Source organism: Bombyx mori, chromosome 7 (genome assembly GCF_030269925.1).
Source record: "Bombyx mori chromosome 7, ASM3026992v2".
Classification (NCBI taxonomy): Eukaryota; Metazoa; Arthropoda; class Insecta; order Lepidoptera; family Bombycidae; genus Bombyx; species Bombyx mori.
The window spans coordinates 9,709,761-9,723,363 of NC_085113.1; the positions used below are offsets into that span (position 1 = coordinate 9,709,761).

At 38.3% G+C, this 13,603-nt stretch overlaps 1 protein-coding gene across 1 annotated transcript; it reads left to right on the top strand.

The window, feature by feature from the left end:
- UGT10287B (UDP-glucosyltransferase) lies at nucleotides 1-12,496 on the top strand. Its single transcript, NM_001195459.1, has 9 exons — nucleotides 1-122; nucleotides 1,067-1,222; nucleotides 1,762-1,858; nucleotides 6,125-6,317; nucleotides 6,736-6,927; nucleotides 7,346-7,562; nucleotides 8,350-8,569; nucleotides 11,407-11,626; nucleotides 12,225-12,496. The coding sequence occupies exons 3-9, from the start codon at nucleotides 1,834-1,836 to the stop codon at nucleotides 12,487-12,489; spliced, it is 1,332 nt and encodes a 443-aa protein (NP_001182388.1). The 5' UTR covers nucleotides 1-122; nucleotides 1,067-1,222; nucleotides 1,762-1,833; the 3' UTR covers nucleotides 12,490-12,496.
- The last annotated feature ends 1,107 nt before the right edge of the window (nucleotides 12,497-13,603 follow it).

Sequence of the window (13,603 nt, forward strand, 5' to 3'; positions counted from 1 at the left end):
AATGTAATGGCTAAATTAATGCGCGCGCTACGTGTCTCTACTGTATTTTATACGTAAATAAGTGAAATTGTTGGTGTTCCTCATCGCCCATAGGTACGAGCCTGCAGTAAGGACTATATAAGGTACTGTGCATCCTTCCTTTACCGCACCGGTCACCGTCCTCGTCGAATCCGTCGCTTGCGACGAAGGGCTCGACGAGGGAATTAACCCATAGACACAGCCCACTGAGTTTCTCGCCGGATCTTCTCAGGGTCAGTATTAGCATCACTCCGGTTTGAGCCCCGTGAGCTCACCTACTAGTTAAGGTTACGCTGAAATAGACTCTCAAGGCTTAGGTAGGAAAAAAAATCCTTTACCGCAGAACTGCCGCTTCATCTCGGTTCTATCCGCAGTCTGTCCTTTCAATTTGCAACGACCAAATTTCGTAAAATTTAAAATATTTCGTAGTTCTTTGTTTATTTCGCGTTTGCACCATCATAATTCAATAAGTTATTACTATAACTTAATATCCAGAACAATACATTATCACAAGAGTTACCTTTTTGTTATTATTATTTTTACTTTGAAGGTCGTCTTGCTAACTTCACCTTGCTTTTAGGGTTTGAATATTCACATAATCTACTAACAGTTTTACGAAAAAATATCTTTAAAAAAAAGAATGAGTGATTGCTATACATATTTCTGGTTTTCGGTAATGGCATTCTAGGTTTAACGACTGAGGGAAGATTTTTCATCGAGCGGGTGATATTGCTCGGTATATCGACGGTTCGAATGTTGTTGTTCGGAACTTGTTTATAGCAAGTTTCTGTTGAAAATGTCGTAAGCGAGATTCAGGCATCTGTCAAATATCTTGTGTTGTATGATGGCTACCCGGTGGCGGTTGTGGAACATTAGTATGCCTATTGTGTAAATAACAGAATTAAATGGAGACTTTTGATCTGAAACTGTCTTTCCCTTTATGAAATATTCATAGGATATTTGTTAAATGTCTGTTATGTGAACCGAAAATCCTAAATTGTTGAGTGTGGAATTTCTGTTTTATTAAAATAGTTTTCGTTTGTTTTAGGATATTTCAAAATCGTTAATTAAATTTTTATGCATCGCATCTTTGCTGTGCTTTTGTGATGCTTACAAAGTGCTAGTCGTCTTTTCTTTGTCTGGCAAGAGCCACAGCATACTCGGATATGGAATTGTCAAGCATTTACTGAAAGCCGGACATGAGGTGAATTGAAATTTATGGCTTTGTTATTGTAATAAAAACGAGGCGAAAAACAATTTAGCGCTGTCTCCTGTCTCATTCTAGTCGAATTAAACGCTACAAATACTGGTCCAAGAATATCGATCGATATTTTTAGTTTACTACTACTGGTGGTGGTAGGACGTCTTGTGAGTCCGCACGGGTAGGTACCACCACCCTGCCTATTTATGCCGTGAAGCAGTAATGCGTATCGATTTGAAGGGTGGGACAGCAACTATACTGAGATCTTAGAACTCATATCTCAAGGTAGGTGGCGGCATTTACGTTGTAGATACGTCTATGGGATCCGGTATACACTTGACACCAGGTGGGCTGTGAGCTCGTCCATCTATCTAAGCAATAAAAAAACCCACTTTGAAACAGGAGTTCAGTTTTATTATTCACAACAGAAATAGTTAGATTGGCTGTAAATACCCGTGTCACCCGGGCTCACAAGACGCCATATCGCCAATAATAAATAAAGGAATAAATAAATTTACTATCATAAAGCCTTTTAATTACAGGTAACGTATATAACCGCGTTTCCCGAGGAAAGTTCAGACCCGAACCTCACACAAATTGACGTCAGCAGCAACATGGTAGCTCTTCCTAAATCCTATAGTATGTGAGCTATAACGTATTACAACGTATTGAATAAGGCTATTAGAGAGTATAGAATAAGGCCTGAGCTAGAGAATATAATAATTGTTGTTCGCAAAACTAATCTAACTCATCATAAATACGAAAGTAACTTGTCTGTTATAATAACAATGAATAAATATTTACTAACAATCACGCCACGTTATCTGGTTCCGTGCTAAGTTCGTAAAGAACTTGTGTTACAGGTACCTACCGGATAATGGAAATAAATGTAAGATTTTTATTATACACATACATATTTTTAATATACATCCATAACCCTGGAAAAGACATTTTTATATTTATCATACAAATATCTTCCCTTGGCGGGATTCGAACCCGCGACCCCCCTGTGTAGTGACCATGTCATTTACCACTACACCAGACGGCCGTTAAACTTGCCACTGTCTGTTACGTTTTCACTTTCAAACAATTGGTGAGATCTAGGCAAACTTCGGCCTGGAAATAGGTTGAGCCCTTAGAAAGAGTACAGGCTAATTTTCATCACATTATTGAGCACAGGTCTCCGGTCTCGCCGTCTATATGTAGTCGACAGGCGAAGTTGCGGGCTGATAGACAGGGATGTAAACGTATTAATCATGTTGTGTTTATTTTTGGAACGAAGTTCCTTATCGCGCGTTGTGAAAGGGGGCTAGACGGAAAAAATTCTTACGAAAAGTTGTCACGACACTTTTTAGATCCGTCATTCTGACCAATCAACGTGTAGGCGCTTATCGCGTGACATTGCTCGTATCCGATTGGTCCGCGTAATGAGTACAGTTTCTCGAGATAGCGTTTCAACAATAGTAATTTAGTTCATAGTATTGTTTTTTTCTTCTTCATAATGCCGTAATTTATTATTATAACTTTAAAAAAAAATACAATTCCTTCACTAATTAATCGAAAGGAACTTCGTTCCATCCGGGTGTCCCTTGACACCTCTGAAGTTTTTTATTATAGATTTGTATTTCAGAAAATAGAAATTCTATAAAGTAGCAAGCGCATATTTAAAATGTTAGTAAATCTAGCCTATGGTTGGGATAGAAAAACTGCGACCACGGCGGTTTAGAGTGTTGGTTGGTCAAATTAACGAAATAAAACCATTCAATGCTTATAAAATGGAGTGTCCATTTCCCGGGATAATGCCTTCAGAATATTATCGGAGCTCACACGCATTGTACTGTATTGCAATTGATATTTATTCATTTACTAGCGGACCCGGCGAACTTTGTTCCGCCACACGGTTTGTTTCAAACACACCAACCAGTCAACTTCAACATTCTACTATAATTAACACAATTAACCATAGAATATATTACGTTTAGCTGTCAGTTGCGTTTTGTTATAGTTACCACGTTTTATGTCAAGTCCCACGGGAATGTGATAAAAAGTATCCTATGTCCTTCTCCTGGTTCTAATCTACCTCCTCACCAATTTTCAGCCAAATCAGTTCAGTCGTTCTTGAGTTATAAATAGTGTAAATAGCACGACTTTCTTTTATATAACTAGTCAGGTCATAAGTATTGTCACACAGTAAAAACTTTTCTTTTAAAATGCTGGCCACAAACTTTTTTATTGAATTCGAATTTCGAATTGTTCATGAAAATAATAAAAATGTGTGCGTGTACTAGTGTACACACGTAAGAAGTGAAACTTGTTTATGGCCTTATTTTTCGAAAAATGATCTACATGCAACTTTCTAGAAATTGGTTAAATAAAGTTAAATTAGATAAAGTTTAAACAAAAGGATTTTATTATCATAGACATGAATACAAATAATACAATTATTTCACTTTACCTTTTTGCTACTAAGATTATTACAGCATTTTAATAATACATCTCTTTGATATCATAATACCCTGGTACTTTTCTTCCTATAAATTAATAATAATAGCACGGTCCACGTGGTGTTAAATGGGGTTCCTGAGGTTCGTGAAGTTTGACCCACCTTGAGACATGAGGTCGATTTCTCAAATCCGAAACCATGCTTCAGAACATACCGCCGTTAATTATTAATAAATCTCTTTGCTATCATAATACCCTGGTACTTTTCTTCCTATTATTTTACGTAATAACAGTAATAAATAGCACGGTCCACGTGATATTATTAAGTGGGCTCCCTGAGATTATTGGAATTACAAAATGATTTCCGTAATCCACCTGGAGACATGAGGTCAATTTCTCAAATCGGAATCCATACTTCAGAACATACAGCCGTTAATTAATAAAGAAGGCTGTACGTCAGAGTAAAGTTATAATAATACATCTCTTTGATATCATAATACCCTGGTACTTTTCTTCCTATTATTTTACGTAATAACAATAATAGCACGGTCCACGTGATATTAAGTGGGTTACCTGGGATTATTGCAATTACAAAATGTATTCCGTGACCCACCTTGAGACATGAGGTCGGTTTCTCAAATGCGCATCCATACTTCAGAACATACAGCCGTTAATTAAAAGATGGCGCGTAACGGAAAAATGTGACGCGTAACCGAAAAATGTGACGGTAAATTTTTTTCCAACGCCGATAAGGAAGTTTCACTTCAAAAATGTATACTTTTAGAATTTTACTCATTTTTAAATATGTAGTGGACGCTTAAAGAAGACCGTGTTGCAGTTATTATGTTGCATCGTTGCGGTTACGCGCCAATTCAAATTTTTAACATACTGAAAAATTTTAATATAACCAAAAGATTCGTTTATCGTGCCATCAAACGATACAATGAAAACTCTAGTGTAGATGACAGGTCAAGAAGTGGTCGCCCTCGGTCTGTTAGGACTCCAGCAGTGATAAAAGCTGTGAAGGCGCGAATTCAAAGAAATCCCAAACGTAAGCAGAAACCGTTGGCCCTTCAGATGGGGTTAAGCAGAACCACAGTGAAAAGGGTGTTAAATGAAGACTTAGGACTTCGAGCATATCGAAGAAAAACAGGACATCATTTGAATGCTCGTCTAATGGACCTGAGACTGAAGAGATGCCGCGCTTTGTTGAAGCGGTACGCGGGAAAAAAATATCGGGAAATTCTTTTTTTCGGATGAAAAATTTTTTACCGTAGAAGAGAGCTACAACAAACAAAATGATAAGGTGTACGCACACAGTAGTGAAGAAGCGAGCAACCGTATTCCGCGTGTCCAACGAGGTAATTTTCCATCCTCGCTCATGGTATAGTTGGGAGTTTCTTATTGGGTCCTAACAGAGGTACATTTTTGTGAAGAAGGTGTAAAAACGAATGCAGTTGTGTATCAAAATACAGTCCTGACGAACCTTGTGGAACCTGTTTCTCATACCATGTTCAATAACAGGCACTGGGTATTCCAACAAGATTCGGCGCCAGCTCATAGAGCGAAGAGCACACAAGACTGGCTGGCGGCGCGTGAAATCGACTTCATCCGGCACGAAGACTGGCCCTCCTCCAGTCCAGATTTGAATCCGTTAGATTACAAGATATGGCAACACTTGGAGGAAAAGGCGTGCTCAAAGCCTCATCCCAATTTGGAGTCACTCAAGACATCCTTGATTAAGGCAGCCGCCGATATTGACATGGACCTCGTTCGTGCTGCGATAGACGACTGGCCGCGCAGATTGAAGGCCTGTATTCAAAATCACGGAGGTCATTTTGAATAAAATTTAGTGTCATAAGAATCTATGTTTTGTTAATTTCATCTTGGTATATGAATGGTTACATAATGAATAAACTTGTTTCAATTATTTTACATTAAACATGTGACAGAATTTATGACCTGACTAGGTATATAGATTTATTTAGTTGTACTATTGATCACTTGATCGTCAATATAAAATATTGATAAATTGGCAAGATGTGCAGATGTCACCTCAATCTATAGCCATCGACAGTGCAATAATTGACAAAATCTTGAAATTATATGATGATATGGCATCCAATATATAATCTTGATGTTAATGTTCACATCGGCTGAAAGTGATAGAGCTATTCCAAACTGGTGGAAGACTCATTTCAGATTTCTTGTAAGCCCATACGGGTAGGTATCATCACCCTACGTGTTTCCGTCAAGTGTGATTCAGTTTGAAGGGAGAGATAGCTGTTATATCATCCTATTGAAACTTAGATCGCATGTTCTTTTATCATGTATTTACGCAGTCTATAGGCTCCAATTACCAACAAGCACCTATCAGCCGTGAATTCAATCACCCGTTGATGCAAAGAAAAAGCCTCAATTCAATCGCCATCAACAATACATGCTTGCTCATTCGAATTTCAGAGGAATCGTTAAATTTAAAAGCGGTTCTCGAAGGTAAAGCGATACCGCTCGATTTTGACATAATCCACAACTTGATGAACGCGGTCGAGATGAACACATATCAAATTGAGAATGTTTCTAAATTACTCAATGATCCAGAACAGAAGTTTGATGTCGTCATTGCCGAGTGGATGTTTACTGAGATCTGTGTCGGGTTAGTTGTTTGACATCTAATTAGAACGTGAAGCTGGCGTTAATTAGTGCTCTCCTGTGAAATGTCTTGAGATATTACGTTGTTTATTTGAAGCATAAACACGTGCCTGTACCAAAATTTGATAAAATTACATTAAAATTTCTAAAATTAGCTATGCATCAATTTGTATATATTTGATTTTATTCTATGGTAGGACGTCTTGTGAGTCCTCATGGGTACAACCACCCTGCCTATGTCTGCCGTGAAGCAATAATGCGTTTGGCTTTGAAGGGTGGGGCAGCCGTTGTAATTATACTAAGACCTTAGAACTCATATCTCAAGGTGGGTGGCTGCATTTATATTGTAGTTGTCTATGGGCTCCGGTAACCACTTAACATTAGGTGCATTAAGCAAAAAAATATATATTTATTTTTTTCAGTTATGCCGCAATATTCAATGCCCCGTTGATCTGGTTTTCGAGTGTTCAAACCCATTGGATAATTACGAAATTGATTGATGAGTCCCTTCATCCAGCTTACAATGCCGATGCTATTGCCCATAGCATTCCACCGTTCAATTTCTTTCAGAGAGCTCATAACTTGTGGACTCAGTTGCAGGTGTTTTATCATTTGTAAGTATAAGCTTCAATTTGTAGTAGCTTAACTTTATTAGCTTAGGTGTTAGCAAATTTAGTTTTCAATTTCGCGTTGTAGTCATTGGAATTTTTTGGAAAATTAAAAACAATTATAATAAATTAACACGTTAATAATTATTAAAACTATTTTTAAGATTTTTTCTCGCGTTACTTATTGATATTATATTATCTGATACTTTTAAAAAAAAGGACAAATCCTAATTGAATCTATTTTATATATTATTTATATATCTATATAACTTATTAATATTTTAAGTATTTATATCTAGTTTATTCAATAAATATTGTTTTTCGTTTATCACAGTGGCACAGTTTATCGTAAATCAACCAATCGTATCTATTCGAACTAAATTGATAAAATAAAAACCTAGAATTTTATTTTTTTATAACGCAGGACAAAAGGTCGCCAAGAAACATTGTACGCTAATGAAATAGTACCAATAATAAAGAAGAGAGGTCTGGTGCCACCTTCATTCAATGATTTACTATACAATAGTTCTTTGGTGCTCAGTAATACTCACGTTTCCTATGCGGCAGCGACGCGATTGCCGCAAAACTACAAACCCATTGGTGGATTCCACATCGATGAAGAGGTCAAACCTTTGCCAGAGGTAAGAAATAGTGAAACAGAGATTCAGAATCACAATGGGGCAGGTGCTTCTATGCATAATGACCTGGAAAATGATTTCAACGTTAAAGAAAAACTACAAGTCGATTTCTACTAGAAAAATCTTTCTTTGAAAGGAGGTCACTTTGGTTATAATGATACCCTAAAGCAATCGAGGCTAGATTTGGGTCTTCTGAAGACGTGCTCCAATATTAATTTCATATTGTTATTACATCAAATCGAAGGAAACGACGCATATGCTGCTCTACTATACCATATGTGTGTCTCGATTTTTTTTTATTGCTTAGATGGATGGGCGAGCTCACACCCCACCTGGTATTAAGTGATTATTGGAGCCCATAGAAATCTACAACGTAAATGCGCCACCCATCTTGAGATATAAGCTCTAAGGTCTCAGTATAGTTACAACGGCTGCCCCACCCTTCAAACCGAAACGCATTACTGCATCACGGCAGAAATAGGAAAATAACAATCGGATGGTGAAAGGTCGTGTTACACGTGTCTTGACCGGGGATATCCCGTGGGGGGATCGCATGCGGGGCGATCCAGGTGGGGTCCGGAAAAATCCCCACTGTGATCCTGTTGTGGTAATAGTTCCTCTCCCACTCCCGTTCGTATGCGGATCGTTAAGCGACAAGAGCTTCTCCAAAGTTCAGATTCAACAAATTCGCCAATTTGTACCGCACGTGGTGATAAAACAAATGAGCTTTAAGTTTCTTTGCCCATCTAATGAAACGCACTGGGAAAAACTATGGTTCTACTGTTTACAGGATCTAAAGAAGGTAATGGACGGTGCCTCGAACGGTGTCATTTATTTCAGCATGGGCTCGAATTTGAAGAGTAAAGAGATGCCGGATCTGTTAAAAAAGGAACTAATCAAAATGTTTAGTGACCTGAAATATACGGTACTTTGGAAATTTGAAGAAGAATTCTTTGACCTTCCTGAAAATGTGCACATGGTTAAATGGGCACCTCAGCATAGTATTTTAGGTAAAGTGATTCTATAATTTTCATGCTTAATCGAGATAAAGTAAGTGGTCAAATAAAAAAAGTTATATTTTTATTAACTCATTCGAGGTGTTGGAGCGTGACACATGGAACCAGGGTTGTACTGTAGGTTTAGCGTTTTGGGCCGAGTTAATTTAGGCAATATTCCTATATTTGTTAATTTCTAGTTGTTGAATATGGCAACTCATGGGCGTCTATCATTAAGAAAACCGCCACAATTGGCTTAAAAATAGTACACGAAAATTTAATTAAAACACTAAAAATTTAAATGGATACCAGCCTTAAATTACAAAATTAACTTAGAATTATTCGACTATGTGGGGTTGGTGCAACGTACTATTAATTAAATACTAACATGACACTGACTAATGGCAGGCCACAGCACTAGCGTTTGTAACCGATTTTTGTATAACATGCTTTCCGATTTCCGCTTGGAGTCAGTGCATTTGGCTGTTCTTATTAGGAGTGGGTAATATCGGTTTTGCCGCGTATCGAATCGTATCTATATATCGACTATCAATATCGGATATTGAATCTATATATTTTCTGAATCTATATATTGATGGATGCTAGTAGATTTTCTTGATTCATGATATTTGAGATTTGAAACGATACGCTGATATAATATCGTAGTAGATATAGATTTAAGTCAACGTTATACGGTTGGTTTTCTGATATCAACTTATAATATGATTTTAAAGTAACTAGAGGTCCCGCAGTAGTCGAAATTCGACTATAATTAATTGGAATTGTAAGTTTGTACACTATTATGATTGTATTTTATACTTCTATAATCACAAATTTCGCCAAGACTACACTATAAAAAATATAAACAAAGGCAAACAATATTTAATCTATTCTCAATTTGACAACAGACGTCAAGAACAAAAGTTTGACAATAAATAGTAGGCATGCGTGTGTGCGTCAAATACATGGTATGTAGTGTGTGTAATGTTTTCTTTATTGATTTAATGTATCTTTTATGCATTATTTAAAAAAAATATTAGCATTGTGCACTTCTTCTCTATATTCTCTATAAGTGTGGAAAATTTCATACTCCTCCGTCCGCGCAATTTTCGTAAAAAGGAATACAAAGTTTTTGCTTCACGTATTAATATATAAAGTAATAAAAAGAACATGAAAATAAAAATATCAAAAAAACTTTCCTTCATGCTTTTATCATTAGCTTTTTTTTTTTTTTTTTTCCACAGGAGAAAATCGCCGGATCCCCACCCGCGCGGCAGGTGGGGTATGTGGGAGTTGAACCTCACTAAAAACTCCTGCCGCTCACAACCGGCGCCCTACCTCGGACCGGGCCGGAGCCCAGTCGGGGCTATTGAAACGGCGGGACAGGGTTGACGCAGAGCACATTACATCCATCCCACCGTCCCACGGACGCCGGACCGGTGGCCGCCAGCGAAACGACCACCGGTTCCCTCGTTCAGCGGGCCGAGAGCCCGCTTTGATGGCGCCGCGTTACACCTTCCCCCAGAGCGGTCGGGGGAACGCGGTCTACCATCACCCGGCTTCCTATTGCGGGTGAGCGTGCAGAGCACGCCACCCCTCGTCTGGGTCCCTCCCCGCACAAAACGGGTGGGACCCCTAGCTCTTAGGGGGCCAGGTCACGGATACGACCCCGGTCCCGACCCCCTGCTCGGCGGCGGCGGGTTTCTGCGTAGTGAGGAGAGCTTTCCCTCACTCGCCCCGCCGCCTCCTTCTGCGAGATGGTGCACTCGCAGAAGTCGAGCATAGCCTTCCATGACTCATCGCTGCCAAGCATCGACGCCACGACGCCAGGCAGCGACAAGTCAGGTCCTATCTTTGCGACCAGGACACGGCGCTGCACCTCCCAAGCGGGGCAGACAGCGAGCGTATGCTCCGCCGTGTCCAGGTCGTGTCCACAATGGTGACACCTCGTCGTCTTTATCATTAGCTTAGGCCTAGCTTAGGCTTAGTACTGGCTACATTATTTTCAGTTTTTAGTATTTTGTGTCTTAATTTTAAATTACAAAATATACCAAAATAGTGTAGATTTCAAAAGTTTAATACAAACACAAGAAATAAACACAATTATTTGGATTCAACTAAAAATAGAAAAATGTGTACTTTAAAAATCAAACACAAAAAACTTTTAAGTATTTATAAACACTTGTCCAAAAATTCTAGTTCAAGGTCAAAGCGCGTGAAATTAAATTCAACGATGCAAATAGGCTATACTGCATTCAAGTTAGGGTCGAAAGTTGAAACTTCTTTCCTAAATTGTATCCTGCTGATACGCTAAGAATAATCTACAGACATATGGACTTAAATATAAGGTTTACAATTGTATGGATAATGCCTGTTTCTGTTTCATTCATCACATGATATCCCTATCGTGCGCTCACTCACTCGCTCGCTCACTCACTCTGGCCGATTCGATACGAACCAAACGAATATTGCTGATATTTACGAATCGGTCGATATGCCGATGCGCATCACATCGAGCAATATCGTGTATCGGCTGATATCGAAATATAGATTTCGATTCACGAATCGGTACGATATGCCGATGCGCATCACATCGAGCAATATCGTGTATCGGCTGATATCGATATATAGATTTCGTGCGGGGCGATATCGGATTCAACGATATTGCTGCGATATATAGATATTGAATCTAGATACGATTTATATCACCCACTCCTAGTTCTTATTGTGGTCTCATATGTGTGGATATCTTAGGAGATATGTATCTTAGGATCTTTTGTATTTTAAAAGATCCGAATACTGATGAACAAAATAATTTTATGGTAATGAAATTAATTTGGTACACCTTTTAGCTCATCCAAATTGCGTGCTTTTCATCACACACGGTGGATTGCTCTCGACGATTGAGAGTATTCATTTTGGTGTACCAATTATCGCAATTCCTGTGTTCGGGGATCAATTCATCAACGTTGAATGGTCCGTCAGAAAAGGATTCGGAAAAAGGGTCGATCTTTCTTACACGTTGGCGGAAGATCTCAAAGTTGCTATCGAAGAAGTTTTCGCAAATCCTAGGTAATTCAAGTTAACAATGAAATGTTAATTTAATTTTTGATCACATATAATATGGCGAATGTAAGGACGAAACTCAATAATGGAGTTTGTCACATCCCTCAGACATGAAGGAGAAGGACATATCCAATGAGCTTGCTGAGAAAAAAAATCTAGCGGCATTTTGATTCTACTTATTTTTAGCAGCCATTACAAAATTTCATTACCTTTTCATATTGCTTCCTACATCACACTGATTGGGCATGAAGATGAAGGTGGTCTTCAAAAATGGTAACGGTTAATACATTTTAAATACACAACAGTTCTTTTTACCTCATAATTCAAAACATCTTAAAGTAGTGAGTTTAGTGTTAGAGAGATTAGCTTGTTAGAAAGAATAGCTGTTATTGCAGTTGAATCCTGTGTTGATTATTGTCATTATACGATATCGTACTTTTGAATTATGCGTGCGACTCGTGAAAACCAAAGAAAGTATATGAATCAGATCATCGTCTAACCAAAAAACGCATCATAATTTTACAACCTAATTTATCAAAGGCAATACGAATTTTCCGAGTTGCTTTGAGTTTGGAAGAAATAAATAGTAACTTCTTTTTTATAGATACAAAGAAATAGCAAAAGAAACATCGTTGATATACCACGATCGTCCGGTGTCTCCGGGTGCTGAGCTGGTCCACTGGGTGGAGCACGTCGTCAAGACTAGAGGAGCTCTCCATCTGCGCTCACCAGCACTATTCGTACCCTTGTACCAGAAACTGTACTTAGATGTACTGGCAGTCATATTAGCATTCTTGATTGTATTGTACAAAACTGCGAGATGTTTATTTTTGAAGGAAAGAATAACAAATAAAAAGAAAAATAATTGAAATCGGAAAAGTTTGGCCTTTTTTATTTTTCAAACCTTATTTTCAAGTTAGAAGTGGATACTTTGTAGATAATGCTACAATGGCACTAACTCCGACTAGGAATGATGGGTGCTTTATCAGGGTCTCTAAGAAGTAGATCATTGAGGTGATCAAAATAAACCACAGTAAACCACAGTAAAAGCCACGTGGGTTTTAAAAAAAATTTACCTTACCCTGAAATATGTACTCAACCACGTGTTAAGTACATACGTGACGAATAACGTCCACGATGTACATGTCTTGTGAGCCTGCGCGGATATTTACCCTGCCTATTGCTGTAGTATAATAGTACACTGGTCTGGTCCATATTTCACAACTAAGGCCCTTGTCTCAAGATGTGTTGTCGTATTCAGGTCTGTGAACTATAGCAACTTCCAGTAACTAGTAAAAAGCTTGGTTTGATAATTACCTACTCACTATGAATATCATCATCATCATCATCATCAGCCTTTATCTGCCCACTGCTGGAATATCGATATATATGAATATCGATCGACCGGAACTCTTACGTCAGATCCATTTCGTTGAAGCTTAGAAATAGCTACATAATTAGTTTAATCAGAATTTTACAAGCATGCTTTACCCCCCAGGAATTACTATGGCAAATTAAAGGAGGAATTAGAAGAAAGGCAATAAGTTCTGAAATGAGGTCATAATAGTTCTACTATTAGAATGTAGTGAATTGCTATAAGATAACCGTAACCTCACGTATTAACCACACGTTTATTTTGGCTGTGATTCTTCATTTCTGTATGTCTCCTGGTATTGGTGTATTTACTTGTGGAAGGATGTAATGTGGAGTGCCACGGATAACATCATCTTGCCGAAATAGGCGTAATAAATATTGAGAGTTAGACTTAATAGAGTAAGATCCCAGGGCCCCCAGACGTCACGTATTTTCTGACGAACGAAATGTGGCCGATTGCGTAGTGTTAGTATGTAGTAAGAACGCATGCCTACCTGCTACCTTGCTTAGACGGCCAATTTTCAGGTATCAGGTACTCAAGGTACATAAAATCATTACCTACTTCACGTAAATTCTGAAAGCTGATTTTTGTATATGTCCTCCAGACAA

Bases quoted from the DNA above. Each gene is read 5' to 3' on its own strand.
- UGT10287B (NM_001195459.1), top strand. From the start codon at position 1,834: ATGGTAGCTCTTCCTAAATCCTATA. The intron at 6,318-6,735 runs GTTAGTTGTTTG...TATTTTTTTCAG, and splicing joins TTTACTGAGATCTGTGTCGG to TTATGCCGCAATATTCAATG. The intron at 6,928-7,345 runs GTAAGTATAAGC...TTTATAACGCAG, and splicing joins TTGCAGGTGTTTTATCATTT to GACAAAAGGTCGCCAAGAAA.